This window comes from Carcharhinus amblyrhynchos, chromosome 1 (assembly GCF_965287045.1).
Source record: "Carcharhinus amblyrhynchos chromosome 1, sCarAmb.v2.hapA, whole genome shotgun sequence".
NCBI lineage: Eukaryota > Metazoa > Chordata > Chondrichthyes > Carcharhiniformes > Carcharhinidae > Carcharhinus > Carcharhinus amblyrhynchos.
This window is the reverse complement of record NC_137324.1, coordinates 125,230,908-125,253,518: the sequence shown is the minus strand read 5'-3', so window position 1 is coordinate 125,253,518 and position 22,611 is coordinate 125,230,908. Positions and strand designations below refer to the sequence as shown.

The window sequence follows — 22,611 nt, the reverse complement described above, 5'->3', positions numbered from 1 at the left end:
GATCTCCCCTCATTCTTCTAAACTCTAACGAGTACAAGCCTAGTTTATTCAGCCTCTCCTCATAGCTCAATCCCCTCAACTCCGGTATCAGCCTAGTAAACCTCCTCTGCACTCCCTCCAGGGCCAAAATATCCTTGCGCAGGTGCGGCGCCCAAAACTGCACACAGTACTCCAGCTGCGGCCTCACCAATGCCCTATACAGCTGCAGCAAGACCTCCCTACTTTTATATTCAATCCCCCTCGCTATGAAGGCCAGCATCCCATTTGCCTTCCTGACCACCTGCTGCACCTGCAAGCTGGGTTTTTGCGACTCATGCACAAGGACCCCGAGGTCCCTCTGCACCGTCGCCTGCTGCAGTTTTTCGCCACGTAAGTAATAGTCCTTCCTACCATTCTTCCTACCAAAGTGGACCACCTCACACTTGCCAACATTAAATTCCATTTGCCATTTCCTGGCCCATTCGCCCAGCCTATCTAGATCCTTCTGCAGACTCTCCACACCCTCCGCACAATTTGCCTTTCCCCCAATCTTGGTGTCATCAGCAAATTTCGACACCCTGCACTCGGTTCCCTCCTCCAGATCATCTATATAAATGGTAAATAGCTGAGGCCCCAGCACCGACCCCTGGGGCACCCCACTAGTCACCAACCGCCAATCCGAATAGCACCCATTGACCCCCACTCTCTGCCTCCTATTTGACAACCAATCCTCTATCCACGCTAACACCCTACCCCCAACTCCATGTCCCCTGACCTTCTGCAATAACCTCTTGTGAGGTACCTTGTCAAACGCCTTCTGAAAATCCAGAAAGACCACATCCACCGGCTCTCCTCTATCCACTGCCCTAGACACATCCTCATAGAACTCCAGTAAATTTGTCAGACACGACTTCCCTTTAATGAAACCGTGTTGCGTCTGCCCTATCAAGCAATTCCCTTCAAGATGCCTCGCAATTTCCTCCTTAATGACGGATTCCAACATTTTACCTACCACAGACGTTAAACTAACCGGCCTATAATTCCCCGCCTTTTGCCTGGCACCCTTCTTAAACAACGGCGTAACATTAGCCGTTTTCCAATCTTCCGGCACTTTCCCGGAATCCAGCGACATCTGGAAAATAACCACCAAGGCATCCACTATAACCTCCGCCATTTCTTTCAGAACCCTCGGATGCATTCCATCCGGTCCTGGGGACTTGTCCACAATCAGCCCCTCCAGTCTGTCGAGCACCACCTCTCTAGTAACAGTAATGTCATTAAGACCCTCCAGTCCTACCACCTTTCCATCGCTAACACCCGGCAAATTATTCACGTCCTCCTCCGTGAAGACAGAAACAAAAAAGTTATTCAATACCTTAGCCATATCCCCATCCCCTACCACTAGCTCCCCTTTCTCATCCTCTAAAGGACCAACGTTCACCCTAGCCAGCCTCTTCCTTTTTATATATTTATAAAAACTCTTGCTATCCTTTTTTATATTAAGCGCTAGCCCAGCTTCATAGCTTCTCCTACCCTCCTTTATCAACTTCGTCACCTTGCAGCCACGTCTCTGTAATGGCCACCAGATCGTATCCATTTGTGTCGATCTGCGCCACCAGCTCATCCACTTTATTCCGAATGCTTCGTGCATTCAGATAAAGCGCTTTCATCCCAGCCTTCACCTGGACCCTATTTGCCGTAACGCCACCAATTGGGACATCCTCGGCCTCTTCCCTTACCTGTACCCTATCCTTAACTTTAGACCTCGTAGCGTCACCTACCCTCGCACCCTCCCCCCCCCTAATTAGTTTAAAGCCCTGTCTACAGTCCTCTTTACTCGATTCGCCAACACTCTGGTCCCAGCACGGTTCAGACCCACCCCATCCCGCCCGAACAAGTCCCACCTACCCCAATACTGGTGCCAATGCCCCATAAATTCGAACCCATTCCTCCCACACCAATCCCTGAGCCACCCATTCACTTCCTTTATCCTGTCAACCCTACGCCCGTCTGCACTCAGTTCAGGCAGTAGCCCAGAGACGACCACCTTGTCGGTTCTACTTTTTAATTCCATTCCCAGCTTTTCATACTCCCTCCCCAGATCCTCAGTCCGCACTTTGCCTACGTCGCCGGCACCCACATGTACTACAACGACCAGGTTCTCACCCTCCCACTCCAGATTCCTCTGCAGCCCAGCTGCGACATCCTGTACCCGAGCACCAGGCAGACAACACACCCTTCTGTGCACTTTGTCATTGTGACAAAGGACAGTGTCAATACCCTTCACCCCACTATCCCCAATCACTACTACGTTCCTTTTCCCCTTCTCTTTGCCTATGTCCTGCTGCATCACTGTACCGTGTGCAGTTTGCTCACCAACCTCACCTGCCTCGTCCTCTTCCAGACTGGAAGCAAGAACCTCAAACCTGTTATGCAGATTAAGAGGCTGAGGCCTCCGCTCCTCACCCCCCTTCCTCCTCCCAGCAGCCCCCTTTTGTCCCTGACCCTTAGATTTAGCCAGTCTAGCAGGGGTGGATGTCACTTGCACCCCATTGACAATGGCACCCTCTCTCCCCCTGATGAGCCTCAGTGTCTGTAGCTCAGAGGCCAGCTCATCCACCTTGAGCTGGAGCTCCTCCAGCAACCTGCACTTACTACAGACATGGTCACTGGGAAGGACCCTGGGGTCCACCAGTTCCCACATCATACAGAAACCACACATCACATGCCCCTCCATTATTCACTGTAATTTTTTATGGGGAAAAAAATTTTTTTCCTTGTTTCCTGCTGTAGTAGTTTTGAAAAAAATTTTTTTTCCTTGTTTTTTCAAACAAACTCACCTGGCCTTTTTTCCTTCCAGCCCTTTTTGATATTAAGCCCTATTAACTCACTCTGCTGCCCACTCACTCCGCTGCCCGCTGTCTACACCAGGCCTCCTTTTAAACCTGGCGCTGATTTAAAGCAGGCTGGTCCACAAATGCCTTTTAACCACTCCTTCAGAATTCTTAAAGCAGTAAATACAATAAATAAATGCTTTAAACAGTTCTACAAAGAGTAAAGTGCTTTAAACTTATTTTAAACAGGTTTTTAACAGGTAAAATCTTAGCTCTCTCTCTGCTTCAGCAAACAATGGAAGGCTTCACCGTGTGGCCCCTTGATAATTAAAGCAGGCTGGTCCACAAATGCCTTTTAACCACTCCTTCAGAATTCTTAAAGCAGTAAATACAATAAATAAATGCTTTAAACAGTTCTACAAAGAGTAAAGTGCTTTAAACTTATTTTAAACAGGTTTTTAACAGGTAAAATCTTAGCTCTCACATAAGATGCTTATTCCAACGTGAAAGCAGAATGTTTGTCAATTCATGGACAGGAGTAGATGGTTAGACTTTTTTCAAGTATAGTTGTTTTCTACCAGTGTCAAAAGCAGAGTTTGATCACTCAGAATCAGTACTAAAACTCAAGACATTTTTGGCATTTTGATCTGCATTAAGCCTCCAAACAAGTGAACTTCACCACATAGAATGACAAAAGCAGAGGCAGTAAATACATGGGAACAACATCACCTCCTAGCTTCCACCGATTTACATAGCATAGGGCCTTGGACATATATTAACACATGGACAAGGCCCATCACCACCTTCACAAAGGCAACGAGAAATGGCAATAAATACTGGTCTTACCAGAGATACTCACAACCAGAGAATGAATATTAATTAAGGGATTCAAAGAAATTAGTAATTAATGGTCCTTAGATAATTGGCAAGAAAAGGGGAAGTTGAGGAGAAATGATTTTATGTAATGAGTTTTGATGATCTATCTCCTTCTATGCTGCATGAGTCCGCATTAAGAAGAGATTTTAGGCTACACCCAGGTTGCACATCTCTCAGCGCAGTGAGATAAGAGGCTAGTCACTTAGATGTCTCTTAGAAGAAAGCTTTCATATATTTGAAAGCCAGTCAGTGTTGCTGTGTACATTCTTTCAAGCATATACATTTTGGATTTTGTTCCCTAGTCAAAGAACGAAACAGGAACTAATGATACAGTTCAGGTCTATCAGCTCTGCCAGTTTCATATCTGCTTTCTTGTCTTTGCAAAACATAAAGCAAAATGTTGTCTCTGGCATGTGAATTTTTCAGATTACTAGAAAAGTCACTAATCTTATGTAATGGCAATAACACCCATCAGTGTGATTGGTTACAGGAGTCCTTTATTATTGCAAACTATACATACAGTAAAAAAAAATGCAGCATAGCTTCTCATTTTATAATGCAAATTCAATCTATTAGGAAAAAGTAATGAAAATGAGTTATAATATTTTAGTCCAGATTTCAGAAGAGACGTTTAAGAACTGACAGTCAAATGATCCAAATAAACAGCACGCAATTAATGTTATGTTAGTGACTACAAACAACATTGATTTTAGTTGACAAAGGACGTAAAAGACTCAACTGTAATATGCATCAAGGCGGTGGAATTTCAACATGTCTATACAATCAATTAACATGCTAACATAAATACAGGGCAATTTAGTCTATAGCAAAATTGTTAAGTGCTACTGCTACACGTTACTGGTATATATTCATTGTCCATAGAATGACTGCCATAACTATTGAAAAATTAATTATTTAAAATTATTTTTCTTTTACCCCATGTTTGCAGCTGCAGTACTTAAACTGTGATCAGGTTTATTTAAATATACCTGAACTTTTACCTTTCATAGGCAAAGAAAAAAATGTCTATTTTTAAGTTGAAAGGCACATCGTAATGTGACTTCTATTCATTGTTAAACTAGTAATTAAAAGTATACATACCTTGAAAATGATGATCATATTTTATTGTAAGAAAAAGGAAAAAAAATCACTCATAGGCAAGGAATCCACATTCTTTATCAATGCTTACGTTGAGATATGGCAAGAATGTTTTGTTGCCATAACCATCTCTGTCTAAAAATTCTAACTGCTTCAAATTCCACCAGTATAATGTTCATATGTAAAAACTAATTACTGACAAATTATTTTTGTTTATATACTGATGACATAAGTACATTGTAGCCTTTGTCATCTGGATATGAAGTTTCCAAAACAAACAAATCAAAGCTGTGGCTAGTGGTTTCAAGGTCAACGCCAATGAGCAGCGTACACAAGCCATTTGCGGAGGAGGAGGAGACTAGGTTTACTGCATCGCTGTGAAAATCTACAATGAAAGAACACAATTTAAAGGAAACTGTTTTTCAAAACATTCAAGATTTTTTCATGTGTTCCAGTATTGTAATTTTCTTAATTGGTTTGGATTATAACATTTAATTTATGTTTTCAAAATGACATAGTTAAGATGTACTGCAACAATTTTTAAAGGGATGTAGACCTATTTCTGGAGTAACCATGTTTGAGGGTATAATTGTATAAAATATACACGTCGACCAAATATCTCTTGTTCTCTTTTTAATGCGTCTAGTAACTCATGAGATTTCACTATAGAAACGTGCAAAATATTGAAGTTCATGACATTTCTAGACTACCATATGTAGCCACCCACATCATATTCATCATCATCATCTTCATCATCTTCATTGTCAATTTCATCCTCTTCTTCCTCGTCATTGACATCTTCCTCATCATCCTCATCATCTGACCATTCATGGAAGTCACCACTGCCAAAGTCACCTGAAATTTCTACATCACCACCTAGAAAATAACCCATCAATGAAATATTTCCTTGTGAAAACATTTGTCCTAGTCAGACAACAATGTTTTATTTATGAAATTCAATTCTAAAAAGGTAGAACTAAAGACACTCTACTGAATGCATGCAGCATTCGCAATAAGGCAGGTGAATCTCTGGCACAAACAGCAGTAAATGGGTATGATCTAATTGTCATTATGGAGGTGTGACTGCTGGGAGACCAAGGCTGGGAACTGAATATTCAAGAACATTTGACATTTAGGAAGAACACACAAAAGAAAGAACAGGTGGAGTAGTCTCAGTCACTGGTGAGATCATTACATTAGTTAGATTGCAAGGAAAAATTTTAGATATGTTTGGGTGAAGCTAAGAATAAGCAAGGGGGAAAAAAGCATTGGTAGGATTTGTTTATAGGCCACAAAACATTAATGGTGTATAGGAGAGAGATACAAAAGGTTCCAGAGGGGCAACTTTTTCACACAGAGAATGGTGATTGTCTGGAACGAGCTGCCAGAGGTAGCAGTAGAAGCAGGCACAATTTTGTCTTTTAAAAAGTACTTAGACAGTTACATGGGTAAGATTGATATAGAGGGATATGGGCTAAATGCAGGCAATTGGGACTAGCTTAATGGTAAAAACTGAATGGCATGGACAAGTTGGGCTGAAGGGCCTGTTTCCATGTCGTAAACCTCTATGATTCTATCCAAAGGACAACTGTGATAACTAAGACCAGCTTTGTTATGAATGAAGGATGCATTATCATCAAAGAAACTGAACTTGAATCTAAGGAAAGCAATGCTGAAATGGTACATTTTTTCATGTATATGTCTCAGATGCATGACCAACAAACAAAGTGACGATTGACAAGCTGAATGCATTTGAGGTATGGACACATCTATGACTCTATGACATAGATGAGTACTGCATATCCTACACAGATGAATGAAGAATTGCTAGTAATTCCGGTGAAGAAAAGAGGAAATTAGTGCATAACATAAGAGAGAAAGGTTATGTAATATTTTGGTCACAACATTTGAGCAGATGGCATACAGAGACAATTACTGGAAGTGAAGATTGACAGAAGGAAGCAGAGGAGAAAATGGATGAAGGATATAATGGATTGGATGAAGTTGGCCTATGCAAATATGCAAGAGGAGCACAGGGCAGACAGGGGTGGCGATCCATAGCAATCAATCTACTGGGAAGAAAAACAGGCAGTAGATATATGCGGTTGCGAGTGATGCTCAAGCAGTGTGAAGTGAGCACTGGTGAACAGTAATGACTCAAAACTGAAGAAGTCTTGTCATAAATCGCTGGTGGTAGGATGCAACAAGGAGATTTTGTTGAAGAAAATGAATAAGATGTTATGGCTCACATTATTATTTATTCATTGAATTAAACACATATTTTAATCAGAATCTCTGGTTACCTCTGAGAATAATATCTTTCATTCTTCTGGAATGTAAAACCACTTTGTCACTGTTGCATAAGGTATTTGTTGCAGGTTTTGTGGTGTATTTTGGTCAATTTATATTTCCATAGAAATCTAATGGGCTGTAAAGTGCTGTGTATTCCTGGAGCCATGCACATTTAACTCTGCTGAAACAGTCAATTAATCTTTTTACAAGCTTTAACGTACAGGTTTGAACAAACTGTGCTTCAGATCACATTAATCTAGATTTTGGTTTTCATTGCATTTCCTAGCTAAGAAGTTTCACATTTGTTAGACATTCTCTAGCTAAATTATGTAATTTAGATGCAACTCAAAAAGAATTTTGACAAAATTATATATCAATGAATAAAAGTAGAATTATTTTTAATAATGTGCACTATCCAAAATAATTTGAGAAATCTAGGTGGTGAATATGGAGGGTTCATTGATGGAGGGTTCTGTGCCCGGATGTTGCCTGGGTCTGCCGTTGCATGCAAGGCTTGCTCATTTGAGTGAGCTGAGTGAGACTGGCATCTCACCCAATGAGTGCTGAGGATGGGATATCCCAAATTTGAGGTGGCAGGACATGACCTGGAACAAGATAATGGCCAGCAATTTAAAGGGCCCCCTAGCATAGGACAGTCAGATTATCTATCAGATGATCAACCTACAAATATTGTGAAGATGTAGAACATAGAACATTACAATACAGTACAGGCTCTTCGGCCCTCAATGTTGTACCGAGCTATGTCCAATCCCAAGATCAAGTTATCCCACTCCCTATAATTCTGATGTGCTCCATGTGCCTATCCAATAACCGCTTGAAAGTTCGTAAAGTGTCTGACTCCACTATCACAGCAGGCAGTCTATTCCATAGCCCAACCACTCTCTGAGTAAAGAATCTACCTCAGAAATCCCTCTTATATCTCCCACCGTGAACCTTATAGTTTTGCCCCCTAGTAACAGCTACATCCACCCGAGGAAATTGTCTCTGCATGTCCACTCTATCAATCCCTCTCATCATCTTATAAACCTCTATTAAGTCGCCTCTCATCCTCCTCCGCTCTAAAGAGAAAAGCCTCAGTTCCCTCAACCTTTCCTCATAAGACCCACCCTCCAAATCAGGCAGCAGCCTAGTAAATCTCCCCTGCACTTTCTCCAATGCTTCCACATCCTTCTTATAGTGAAGTGGCCAGAACTGCACACAATATTCCAAATGTGGTCTCACCAACGTCCGGTATATTTGCAGCATAACCCCATGGCTCTTAAACTCAAACCCCCTGTTAACGTGTGTTTTTGAGTCTGGCCAGGCAAATCAATTTAAATTTTAACTAATCTTGGCCAACTGTGTCAATCTTCGTAGATGGCAGAAATTTTTAAAAAAATAAACAAGTGTCCCACCTTTTGACATTGAGGAGTTGTACATTTATTCCATATTTCTAAGCATAAACGTCTGCACCATTGGAGTGAGGGGAGAGGTGTTCTACAAAAGCTGCCCCCAGATTCAGTGAGATTGCCCTTGGTGCCCTCCTGCATGCAACGTATGATCAACATGACCTGATCATGCCTAGCACTGGGAAAAGGAGGGTCAAGAGTTCATCAAACCCCTTCTGCATCAATGGCAAGACATAGAATAGGAACCTTTGCTATTTTAAGGCGTCCCTGGTGTCATACCTATCCATTTGATTATAGCCAGGGTCATCAGCAGGAGCAATACTGTGGCCCATCAAAACATCATCACCCGTGTTCTCAGAGGAATGGCTGCCATTTGACATGTTCTCATCCATGAGGGCATCTCAACTTTAGATGGCGATGTTATTGAGGACACAGTAAACCTTGAACATCAGGGACAAATGTGAGGGAGAGTAAGATAATTCATCTCCAGATCATAGCACAGGAATTGTATCTTTAGGAGACAGAGAATCTGCTCCACTATGGCCTGGTGCTGACATGGTTCTCATTGTATCTTCTTTCTGCAACAGGTCTGCGATTTATCCATTTCACCTTGGACATCCTGTGTGAAGGAGATGTAATTCCTAGCCCTTTGGAACATTGCATCTGTGAATATCTTGATGCAATGGTGTTTAGCAGGCTGGGTGATGCCACTAAAGTCTCCACAAGCGGCCTGGGATGAATCTGTTGCAAAGAAGTAAATCAGCATTGTCAGCTTCAATGAGGCAAGAATTGGGTAGCTCCCAAGCCAGCTGGGTGAGATCCCCTGCAAGCATTTAACATTTTGATTATCAGTCACCCTTAAAAGCCCAAGTCTTCTTCTGCACTGAGACTCATTCTCTTGCAGCTAGCTGAATCACTGCCTATAGACCTTTAGAGCGACATAGCTCCTTTGTCCCTCCAGTGAGGCTTTCTAGGCTCCTCCAGACCATTGTGGTCTGGTGTTGCTCTATTCCCTTCCTGAGGAACCAAAATAGCTGAGCATTCTTGTGTTCTCTTCTTCCTCTCACCCTTCTAGTCTTTCTCTCCTCCCTGCTGGAGGTTGTGTTTCCAAATGAGAATTCAATCCCCATTTGTCTCCAAGAGTTTTCATCCCTCAACCTTGGGTTATGGACAGGAGAATATTCAATGACCAATCAAAAGACCCTTCCCAATGAGAAGAGGTGCCTCTTCATGTAAAAACATCCAAAATGTCACTCCGCACACTCAAACAAGCAATTCTTGCAGGCAAGTGATTTTGAACTGCAAAGCTGAAACTCTGGTCTTACCTAAATGGGCTTGTCCTTAAAAAAATATATTCTCCATTTTTTAAAAATCTCACCATGTTGGTGTATTATTGCTGTCTGACTGTATTTATTGTCGAGCTGCAATAAACAATAGGGAGGTCTTGCTGCAACTGTACAGGGCACTGGTGAGGCCGCAGCTGGAGTACTGTGTGCAGTTTTGGTTGCCGCACTTACGCAAGGATATTTTGGCCTTGGAGGGAGTGCAGAGGAGGTTTACTAGGCTGATACCAGAGTTGAGGGGGTTGAACTATGAGGAGAGGCTGAATAGACTAGGCTTGTCCTTGTTAGAGTTTAGAAGAATGAGGGAAGATCTCATTGAGACATATAAGATGATGAATGGGATGGATAGGATAGAGGTGGAGAGACTCTTCCTGCTCAGAAAGGACAGTAGGACTAGAGGGTACAGCCTCAAGATAAAGGGGGGGGCGGTTTAGAACAGAGTTGAGGAGGAACTTCTTCACTCAAAGGGTGGTGAATCTCTGGAATTCTCTGCCCGTTGAAGTGGTGGAGGCTGCCTCGCTAAATATATTTAAGACGCGGGTAGATAGGTTTTTGATAGGCAAGGGGATTAAGGGTTATGGGGAGAGGGCGGGAAAGTGGAACTGAGCCATGACAGATCAGCCATGATCTTATTGAATGGTGGGGCAGGCTCGAAGGGCTAGATGGCCTACTCCTGCTCCTATTTCTTATGTTCTTTATGTTCTTATGTTCTTATTGTAGTGAGATGGCTAGTTAATTAGCTGAACTGTCTTTTAAATAGATCTTTAAATAACACAGGTAGTTTCCCGACTTTTTGGCCCGCCTGCATACGTGTTATGGCAAACTAGCACGATGATGTCCTAAATGGCATCCAACATCATGCCCCATAACACGTTATGTGAAGTGGGAAATGCTTACAATTGTGGAGAATATTATTTAGCCTTAGGCCTAGTATACTGAGAACTTCTAGATGACCAAAATAGAATAACAGCTTAGTATCAGATTATGGAAATGTTAGTGAATGCTTTAATTAAATAAAATGTGATATGTATAGCTTTGGAAATTGCATATGATTTAAGTATGAGACTAAAAAATTATAAGATAAAGAGCAGGATTTTCCCTGCTCTCCTCTGTATGTTTTGCGGCGACTGGAAGCAGTGCGCCACTCGCTGGCGGCTGGATCTTATGGTCCTGCTGCTATCAATGGGGTTTCCCATTGAACGCAGCCCTCACCAACACAAAACCTATGACGGGGATATGCCTTCAATGGGACCATAAGATCCCATTGGCGCAAACGTCAGTAAGATTTTGGAGTAAAAGTATTATTTTGCTTTTTAATCCATACCGCAGTCTGGTGATCCACTTGATCTAGATCCTCTCATTTCATTCCCATAACGGTCAACACACCAGCATTGTCCCACACTGCCATGGCATTGGGTTGCCTTATAATAACCATCTTCATCACAGGTTGGAAGAAAAATTCCTGAAATAACCAAACACGTGTCATTAAGTATGCATGAGAACATCGGAACTAACTTAACACTCTGATTGCAACAAAGGATATATATTATGTCTCTTCCACCTGCTCCTTGCTCAAAGCGAAAGTTGGCCTCAGGACCCTGGAATCCCCTTGGTTCTCTTGGAAATGGTAATGCGATTATGAACCAAACAAATTTCAAGACACTCACAATGAAATGCTGCTGAAGACATTCCCTCAGGATTTTCTATCAAGAGCACTTAAAAAGTCAAAGCAGTTTTCCTTTCAATGTGATATTTGAGGCTATTTACCAATACAAAAAATAATAACCATAAGGTTCAACAATTCTGGCATTAATTCTAGCATTAGTGCCCTGCCAAGGAAGGAATGAGCTCATTGAGTACATGGCTACAGAATCTTCTGGTAGCTTCCGATAGTCCCACCTTTTAAAATCATCTGCAATAATGTCAACCATGTTGCTCAGTCATGGTTTATTTGATTCCTGTCAGTATTTTATTGCTATCTCCTGAGAAGAAAGCCCTGAAAATTGCTGTGACTTTTAGTACAATCATTTAAAATATCTTTCTTTATTGCTTTAATGGATAAATCTTCTGCAAAACTGAAGAAAGGAAAATGATAAATAAAAACATATAAAGAATTGAGGAAATAACACCATTCACCATAATCCCTAGGCTAATATCTAGGTCATCATTTCAATGATCCAGCGTGTATTCCTTTTCTGTTTATCAGACTCAAAGATGGCTCAAGTTTTTCTAAAGTGTCAGTCAGGCTCTTTGTAGTACAACTTGAGTTGGCTTTAGTTCATTTCAACTATTTGTTCATTTAATAACATGATATAGGCTGTTTAAAAGTTTTCTGCTACTTGACATAAGAACAAAAGGTATTTGCACTCTAAGTGTAAAAGAAATGTATCAGTGTGCTTGAAAATGTGGAGAAATGAAGGCTGAACCATGAAAGTAAAATGACATGGTGGAAACCACAGAAATAGTGAAAGAAAAGTTCTAAAGGAATTTTCAAAGGAAAAAGAGAGAACTAACTAGTCAAGAATAATGGCTTTTGGGAAGAATTCCCAGGGCAAGGACATCAGTGATAAGCCTCTGAAAAGGGTGCAGGGACAAACAGCTATATCAAGCTATGGGAATAGAGTGTGGAAGTTTCCTTATAGGATGAAGGAAGATCACAAATGCGTTGAAAGATCATAAGTTTGCATCATTGGACCACATGGATTTGGTTGAACTTGGCAAGGTTGAGGGTAAAGTGCAAGAGAGGGCATGGCTATGGATTTCCGGATGTGTTCAAATTTGTCACAGATGGAATTAGTGAGACTAAAGAGGAATTTTTTTAAACCCCACTGCTGTTATGTGTGAAAGTGTTCCACCCTGAAATACTAATTTCATATGGTGTTTTCTTTTGGATAATAGTGAGAAACGTTTGTGGAAACAGTGAGAATGCAAACATTTCTTTCATTAAACAAAAAAAGAGTATTTAATAACATAGAATAAAGATAATAAAATGCTACAAAAGAGCAATCTTTTATTTCAGCAAATTAACAGTAAGCACTTCATCCCTCAAGAACTGAAAACCCAAAAGTATCTGTTCCGCCATAATCCTAAACTTTGTTGAGGTGCCTTTTCCCAAACATCAACTATAAATCTATTGGTCAAATCTAGCCAGTGATTACCACTTCATACAACTTACATGACCAGAACTTGGGACTGGTTTCCAGTTCAGCAAAGAAAACAATCTTTTGCACAAACAATCTTTTCCTTCAACGCTTCATTTCTAACTGAGCTGTTTCTTAAGGATGGCTGACTCTCTCTTTCTTGCTCCTACTTCTTCAACACCTCATCTGTGTTTAAACTACTTCCTGGCTCATAACAGTGTGATTGCTAATTGTATCAATTGCAAAGAACATCCTGTTCCCTTTTTTTCCCTTTTCTTTCCATTCTGTTAAGTGCTGCCCAGGCATATGGTTTATAAAATACATGGCAGTTTGTTCAAAAAAATCTATACATTTGTTTTAAGAGGATCCTAACATTTTGTTGCAGGAAGCTATTTGAGAAGTCAATACAAAGGTCATTAATGCTTCAACTAACAAAACACAGAAGTTGAAGGTTTGGGAAATAACAAAAAAAGGATAAAAAAACTTTTGTGGAAAATTTAAAGAAAAGATTGTGCATTTTACACTGCTTTTTTAGGACCCCAGAACATCCCAATATGCTTTCACAGCTTAACTATATCTTTGAAGTATGGTTATTGTTGCAAAGTTGGAAAAAAAATCAACAATCAGTTTGCTTATATCAACATCCCACAGCTGCAAAGAAATAAAGGTCCAAATAACCTATTTTGGTGATTCTGGTTGAGGGTTAAGTGTCAACCAGACCATCAGGAGAAAGAAATAAAGTAAGGTTGAGGGGTCTATAGAGAATATTGGCATGGATTTTAAATAGCTGAAAGCTCTCTGATAAATGAGAAGGGTTGTAGAGAAGTTTACAGTCAGCGGACAAATGATCACAAGCTGAGATATAGGTTGAAAATATATCTAAGGTAAAGCTACTGAGAGATTTGTAAAGTTGGTCAAGAATTCTAAATTTGACAAATTGGGGGAAGGGGCTGAAAGGGGAGCAAAGGGTTTGGGGTTTGGAAATTTAAATCCAACTGTATTAAAATTAAAGGACAAAGTAGGAACTTAAACAGGAAAAGATTTAGTTTTGTGTACTATTCCAATGCTGTTAATTTATCTTTTGCCCTCAGTACCACTATTAGTATCAACAGGTTTCCCAATGACAATAAATTGAACTGAATGGGAGTAATGGATAGGGTGCATGTTCATAAGACAGGTTGCATGAACCATATCCAATGCCTAACCTACACACAACCATATGTACTAATTGTAATGACTTCAGTTTCACTAATCTTCTGTCAAAATGAGGGTTGGATACTTTTGTCTGCAGGTGTGGGTGCGCAAATGTGTTCGTGCATACATGAATAGTTGGGGACATAACACTGTTCACGGCATTCCTCCATATTCCATCTTTTGCTTCCACGCATGGCACCACGACTGGCCTCACATGTGGAAACAGTCACCAGATTATATTGCCATAATCAATTGTCATCAGTTATATAACTCAATTTTTTTTAAACATTGCTGAATAAAAAGTTATCACTGATTCCACACAACCAACTCATGTGAAAAAATGGCCAAATAAATAAAATTCAGCAAATATTTCATCAAAATGTTAACATAAAAATACTTATGAAATGACAATACTAATATGCATGCCACAAAAATGTACACTTAATATTTAAATAAATGCATAATACAACCATTTAAAATCTGCATCAAACAACTAATATTCTATTTTCTCATTTTAACTTTCCTGGTAAGTATAAAAGAATTTTCAGATCAATATATTGGAAAAGACTAAAATAATTATTACAAAATTAAACATACCCTATATAATTGATAAAATATCTCAAAAGGTTTTATTGGTTTATTTGTTTTCACATTATTTCCATTATTTGAATTAACATCTTAATAAAATAATAATCCAGAGCTCACCAAGCAATTTCTTTCCCCGCTGTTGTCTTTGAATATTGCTCAGTTCCAGCTGGCAGGGTGGGTCTGAAATGAATTCAACATGTTACTTGAAAAGGGTTTCAGATGATTAAAGACAAAAGTACTCAGCTGTGTACACCAGATACATATGATGTAAAACTTCCAAAACATTTATACTTCTTGGTTATTCTGCACTGTGATAAAATTAACATATTTGTTTATAAAATAAAAGCCTGAGATGATGGGGATTTTGCACAGAACAAGATGTTTCTATAATTACAATATTAGCAGCATATTTGACCTTGGGGGAAATAAATTGATTGACATAATGTAAGAAAATTTGCTTGCTTGAAGCAAATGTGCTTGCTATGCAGACAAGGTCGATATCCAGGGGCAGACAGCACTGTGGGCCCTTACTGATATGCATTTCCCATTTATATCATTGATGAAGCCCATGTGGTCTGTGAGAGTTCCTCATTGATACAGCTGAGAAGTCATGCACAGGCTGTATAGATTGTAGCTTATGTGGTGCCACTTCACATGAGCAAGTTTTCAACATTTATGCAATGCCTTTAAAATAAGGAAATGCCCCAAGACACTTCCCACAAGTATTATAAAACAAAATATGACATTGAGCTACTTAAGGAGAATTAGGTCAGTTGATTAAAAGCTTAGCCAAACAGATAAGATTCAATGAGTGTCTTACACAAAGTAAGTTGAATTCCTGCTCATTGTATGACTTAGAAAATGAACCATGGTAACTGTGATGGCAGTTAGGTTGTGCTTGCATCTACAGTGGAATTTTTAACTTACCTTGTTAAAGTTTGCAGGATTGCTGAAGTTCCATGGCACATCCCCCTCAAAGACCCTGGGAACATCAATGATTACTATCCAGTTTGTTATAATGTAACCAATGTTAACATGCTATGGTGGTCAGCTGATCTGGTATAAATAGAAAGCAGATGGGGACTGGGGGTATCATTGGTGGCCCAGGTGGTGGTGTAATGAAGTTTTTTAATTAAAACTTTGATTTACTTTGTGAATTTTTTTTGCTACTGAAGTATCTTTACTGCCAGGTGAACACGGTTTAGTGAGGAAATGTGTACAGTTTCCTCACCCATTTCTATCCATGAAGAAGAATCTGAATACTACTACAGGGGTTCCTCACAAACACGGGTTGGTTAATCAAAATCCCTTGACCAAAATTTGTTCGTCTTCATATCTGAGAATCTTGATCTGAACTTCAGCCTGGACTCCCAACTAGGACTCCAGGTAAGTACTGAACTCGGACAGACTAGGTAAGTACTGAATGAGGACAGTCCAGGTAAATATTGAGAGAACAAGTATACATTCATTTAATATGCACCGAGTCCTAATTCAGGTCCAAGAGATGGAAACCACCCCAGCTAAGGGAGTCCATTCCTATGGACCAGCCCCCTTATACTAATAGAATGTTAAGGCAGGGGGAGGCTCTAGTTCATAATGCCAATAGAAAAGGTTTTGCAAGGTAATGATCTGGTGTATGTGGGTTCCAATCAGTCGGGCACATCTCCACAAGGCACACATTGGGAGATTGCTGGAACACCTATGCAATTTTAGAACTTATCTTTATCAAATTTATAAATCATCATTATAGAAGCATGATCTAAAGGTTTCTATTTTGTTCAAGTTGACAGTAACAAGTGTTGAGAAGACCTTCCAAAATTTACAAGTGGCTTCAGGGGCAAAAACCATCCTGATATGTTTTTGAATTTTGAATTCATCTCTGATAATTCTTTGCTGAAATTCAGCGTACAATGTGCCAAGTTCTTATTTTTTCACATGAAGTACCTGTGAAGACCTGAAAGGATCAAATGAAAATACTCTGAAGCAGCACCACAATACTTACAAAATGCTTATAAAGCATTAGCTCCCGTTGGCCAAAACCAATTTGTAAGATAAATACAGATCACATCAAAGAACTTGCAACTTGAAGAGGCAAGTAAGCAACAGATGGTGTTGCTCGTTTCTAGCTAAAATGTTTTCAATTTAACAAAGGCACTCAAAGGCGCGATAAGAAACAAATAGCAGCACCATCAAATTGTTTATTATATCATTGAAAACAAATTGAAGTCTCTATAAATAGATGTGATATGAGGAATGTTTTGAAGCAAACTGTATAAATCAAATAGATCTCCACTTTGCTTTCTGATCAGATCTCAGAGGATAAAATTCAGCTCAAGATATATTTTTATATCCTTATGTGAACAATAATATTAAAAAAAGGTTTTATTACTTCCCACGATGCCATGTGAATTTCTTTAGTCTTTTTATCACTGTTTTTGCCAGGCATTTAATACAGTTTCAGAAATTGTGATCTAGTAGGACTGGAGGGTCTTAATGACATTACTGTTACTAGAGAGGTGGTGCTCGACAGACTGGAGGGGCTGATTGTGGACAAGTCCCCAGGACCGGATGGAATGCATCCGAGGGTTCTGAAAGAAATGGCGGAGGTTATAGTGGATGCCTTGGTGGTTATTTTCCAGACGTCGCTGGATTCCGGGGAAGTGCCGGAAGATTGGAAAACGGCTAATGTTACGCCGTTGTTTAAGAAGGGTGCCAGGCAAAAGGCGGGGAATTATAGGCCGGTTAGTTTAACGTCTGTGGTAGGTAAAATGTTGGAATCCGTCATTAAGGAGGAAATTGCGAGGCATCTTGAAGGGAATTGCTTGATAGGGCAGACGCAACACGGTTTCATTAAAGGGAAGTCGTGTCTGACAAATTTACTGGAGTTCTATGAGGATGTGTCTAGGGCAGTGGATAGAGGAGAGCCGGTGGATGTGGTCTTTCTGGATTTTCAGAAGGCGTTTGACAAGGTACCTCACAAGAGGTTATTGCAGAAGGTCAGGGGACATGGAGTTGGGGGTAGGGTGTTAGCGTGGATAGAGGATTGGTTGTCAAATAGGAGGCAGAGAGTGGGGGTCAATGGGTGCTATTCGGATTGGCGGTTGGTGACTAGTGGGGTGCCCCAGGGGTCGGTGCTGGGGCCTCAGCTATTTACCATTTATATAGATGATCTGGAGGAGGGAACCGAGTGCAGGGTGTCGAAATTTGCTGATGACACCAAGATTGGGGGAAAGGCAAATTGTGCGGAGGGTGTGGAGAGTCTGCAGAAGGATCTAGATAGGCTGGGCGAATGGGCCAGGAAATGGCAAATGGAATTTAATGTTGGCAAGTGTGAGGTGGTCCACTTTGGTAGGAAGAATGGTAGGAAGGACTATTACTTACGTGGCGAAAAACTGCAGCAGGCGACGGTGCAGAGGGACCTCGGGGTCCTTGTGCATGAGTCGCAAAAACCCAGCTTGCAGGTGCAGCAGGTGGTCAGGAAGGCGAATGGGATGCTGGCCTTCATAGCGAGGGGGATTGAATATAAAAGTAGGGAGGTCTTGCTGCAGCTGTATAGGGCATTGGTGAGGCCGCAGCTGGAGTACTGTGTGCAGTTTTGGGCGCCGCACCTGCGCAAGGATATTTTGGCCCTGGAGGGAGTGCAGAGGAGGTTTACTAGGCTGATACCGGAGTTGAGGGGGTTGAGCTATGAGGAGAGGCTGAATAAACTAGGCTTGTACTCGTTAGAGTTTAGAAGAATGAGGGGAGATCTCATTGAGACGTATAAGATGATGAATGGGATGGATAGGATAGAGGTGGAGAGACTCTTCCCGCTCAAAAAAGACAGTAGGACTAGGGGGCACAGCCTCAAGATAAAGGGGAGGCGGTTTAGAACGGAGTTGAGGAGGAACTTCTTCACTCAAAGGGTGGTGAATCTCTGGAATTCTCTGCCCGTTGAAGTGGTGGAGGCTGCCTCGCTAAATATTTTTAAGAAGCGGGTTGATGGGTTCTTGATAAAAGAGGGGATTAAGGGTTATGGGGAGAGGGCGGGAAAGTGGAACTGAGCCACGACAGATCAGCCATGATCTTATTGAATGGCGGGGCGGGCTCGAAGGGCTAGATGGCCTACTCCTGCTCCTATTTCTTATGTTCTTATGTTCTTATAATCAAAACTCAGATCTGGAAATGCGCAAGCACCAGTTCTTCTGATTTAAAAAAAATCACACATATTCTGTGGAAAAAGTGGCAGCAGTAGAACCATTGCTCTGCCAACTTTGGGTACAATGTCTGTGCTAGGTTTTCTACTCGTAAAAACCTATTTAGTTGTAATACAGTGGTAGGAACTGGAATAATGCTAAATTCAAGAATTGTAATGGAGATAATCTTTTAAAAATGAAAACAATTTTTTAAATGGTGATGCACTGAGTTAAAAACATTTATTGTTCACCTCCAGTGCTTTAGTGGAAAGAAACACACTGTGATCTAGTATAAGATTCTCTCTCTGTCGGCTGTAAAGATCTGATAAGAAATGGGGTTATCCACAATAAGGGGTAGGGTTTGATGATGGAAGAGCTGGAGTTGTGTTCAACAATACCAGAGTCTGAGGTGGCAAGAGTTACAGTAAAGAAATCTGAGGGGAGATTTTCCTGGGTCTTCATTCAAGTTGCTGGATCTCATGCTTGGGTAACTGTGTAGGTTGGAGTGCATACCTCCAAAGAAACCTGTCTGATTTTTCTTTCATAAATTCAAAAGAAAGGAAAATCAAGTGAGTTCTGGAACAGACATGGGCTCCACTCTGTTGATTTTCTGCTTTTGTGCCCAGGCAATTCAGTGTCTCTGGGAAGCAGGTCAAGAAAATGCATCCTTGGAATTTAAATCAATTTAAAATGGAACACTTTTCCCCTTTGTGCATGATTTTAATTTGGTGGTACACGGTGCAAATCAAATCAGTTCAATGTTGCTTGATGATAGTTATAGTGAATGATTTAATTTGGCCTTCTTCTGAGGTTCCATGCCTCACAGATGCCAGTCTTCAGCCAATTTGATTCATTCCATGTGATCTTCAGAAATGGCTTTAGGCACTGACGGTGCAAAGGCTATGAGGACTCACAATATTCCAGCAATAATACTGGAGATTCTCTGGAACAAGCTGCACACATGGTCAAGCTGTTCCAGTACAGTTACAAAACTGGATTTTACCTGGCATGTTGAAAATTGGTTAGATATGCTCTGTCCACAAAAGATAGGACAAGTCTAACCCAGCTAATTACTGTCCCATCAGTCAACACTCCATCATCAGCAAAATGATGGAAGATGTTGTCAATGTTACCAAGTGGTACTTACTCAGCAATAAACTATTTTTAGTGACACTCAGTTTGAGTTCCACCAAAGCTTGATCATTACTCCATCCACCACCTTCAATCTTTATTCCCTTCACCACTGACACACAGTTTCTGCTCTCATCACAGCTTTGGTCCAAACAAGGCTAAAAAAGCTGAACTTAAGAGGTGACATGAGAGTAACCATCCCTGACATCAAGGTAGATTTTGACAAATGGGACAAGGAGCTCTAGAAAAACTGGAGAATCAATGGGAATCTGGGAAAATTCTCCAGTGGTTGCAGTCATACCTGACACAAAGGAAGATGGTTGGAGCTCAACCATCTCAGACCCATGACATTTCTGCAAGGTAGTGTCCGAGCTCCAACTGTCTTCAGCTGCTTCATCAATGACCTCCTTCCCATCATAAGGTCAGAAATGAGGATGCTCGCTGTTGTTGCACAATGTTCTGCACCATTAGCAACTCCTAAGAAACTGAAGCCATCTGTGCCCATATGTAGCAAGATCTCGACAATGTCTAGGCTTGAGATAATAAGTTGCAAGTTACGTATGCACCACAAAGGTGACAGGAAATGACCATCTCCAGCAAGAAATAATTTAACTATCTTCCTTGACATTCAATGGCATTATCATCACTGAATCCCATCAGCATCCTGGAGGGTTAACGTTGACCAGCAACTTAACTGGACTAGCCATATAAATGCTATGGCTACAAGAGCAGGTAAAAGGCTAGCAATCTTGTTTTAAGTAACTCACTCCTCCTTACTCCCCAAATCTTGTCTACGATCTACAAGGCACAAATCAAGTGTGTGGTGGAATACTTTCCACTTGCTTGGATGTAAGCAGCTTCAACAACATTCAAGCAGCTCAACAATATCCAGGACAAAGCTTGATCACTAATGGGGTGTCACAGAGATCAGTGAGAGGGCCACAATTATTTACAATATATATCAATGACTTGGATAAGAGAAGTGAATGTACTATTGGCAAGCTTGTGGATGACACAAAGAGTCTACAGCGCAATATATACAGGTTAGGTGAGTATGCAAAAACTTGGCAGATGGAATAAATGTGGTTGGAAGAATAAAAAAGCTAAATATTATTTAAATGAAAAAACTCAGCAGAAATTTGCAGCACAGAGGAATTTTGGGGGTTTTGTGCATGAATCACAAAAAGCTAGCATGAGAGTTCATCAGGTAATTGGGAAGGCAAATGGAATGTTGGCCTTTATTTCAGAAAGAATGCAATATAAATATAGAGAAGGCTTGCTAATTGGCATTAGTTAGACTACACTTGGAAACACTGTGAACAGTTTCCTCACCTAACAAAAGAACCGGAGACAAACCAGAGAAGGCTCACTAGGTTAATCCTGGGTATGGAAGGATTTTCTTATGATGGGTGGTTAAGTAGGCTGGGCCTGTACTCATTAGAGTTTAGAAAAATGAGAGGCAACTTTATTGAAGCATATCGGATTTACAGGGCTAGACAGGTAGATACTGAGAGGTTGTTTCCCCTTGTAGGAGAGTTTAGGACTAGAGGACATAATCTTAGAATAAGGGGTCACCCATTTAAGGCAGAGATGAAGAGGAATTTCTTCTTGCACAAGGTGGTGAATATGTGAAATCCTTTATTGCAGAGAGCTGTGGAGATTGGGTTGTTAAGTATATTCAAGGCTGAGATAGACAGATGTTTACTCAGTAAGAGAATAAAGGGTTATGAGGATAATTTGGGAAGGTGGAGTTGAGGATTATAACAGATCAATAATGACCTCATTGAATGATGGAACAGACTCAATGGGCCTAATGGCCTACCTACTTCTGTTCCTACATCTTATAGTCAACTCCTATCTTAACAGTACTGTGAATGTACTTAAACCACATGGACTGCAGTGGTTTAAGATGGTCGCCAATCAACACTTTGTCAAGTGCTATTAGGGATGGGCAATAAATGCTGGCCATGCCTGTGATGCTCACATCCTATGAAAAGATTTTTAAAAACTAGAATTCTTTTCACCTAACTCTTAATGACCTTCAACTGCAGCAATGGGTTTATTAAGTATCAGTTGTATGTATCCTGTTAATTCTGTTTGCTGCTTTGGATTTCAAAAATCCAAGGTTTTGGATCACTTTCAAGGACTGAATTACGCAAAATTTTGGTAGCACACTTGGGGTCACTTAATTATTTGGTGTCTTAATTCTTTCCAAGTGGGAGAATCTTGTAATTAATTTTCCTTTTCAAGTGCTGTTGAATTAAGGATCTCATAATCTCAAAATAACTTAGTTGATAATATATTTGTAGCCAAGTGGTTAAAAAAAACACAGAAAAGCTCTGTTATTTTTACAAAGTTGCTTTAGTAAAATGGAAATCACAGAATCCCTACAATGCAGAATAAACCATTCAGTCCATCGAGTCTGCACTGACTCTATGAAAGACACTAGGGCCAATCCCCTGCCCTAACTTCTTAACCCCGTACACTGATCGTGGCCAATCCACCTAATCAGTATATCTTTGGACTGTGGGAGGACACTGTAGACAAGGTCT

At 40.6% G+C, this 22,611-nt stretch overlaps 1 protein-coding gene across 2 annotated transcripts in view; it reads right to left on the bottom strand.

Moving 5' to 3' along the window:
- Positions 1 to 4,169: 4,169 nt before the first annotated feature.
- Positions 4,170 to 22,611, bottom strand: part of LOC145344818 (testican-3-like) — a 522,820-nt gene continuing 504,378 nt past the window's right edge. For both annotated transcript variants that reach the window (XM_080192030.1, XM_080192021.1), the window contains exons 10-12: positions 14,871 to 14,933; positions 11,156 to 11,293; positions 4,170 to 5,663 (exon numbers count right to left, since the gene is read on the bottom strand). In XM_080192030.1, the coding sequence (XP_080048156.1) occupies positions 5,494 to 5,663; positions 11,156 to 11,293; positions 14,871 to 14,933 (371 nt within the window). In that variant the 3' untranslated portion in view covers positions 4,170 to 5,493. The remainder of the gene's footprint in view (positions 5,664 to 11,155; positions 11,294 to 14,870; positions 14,934 to 22,611) is intronic.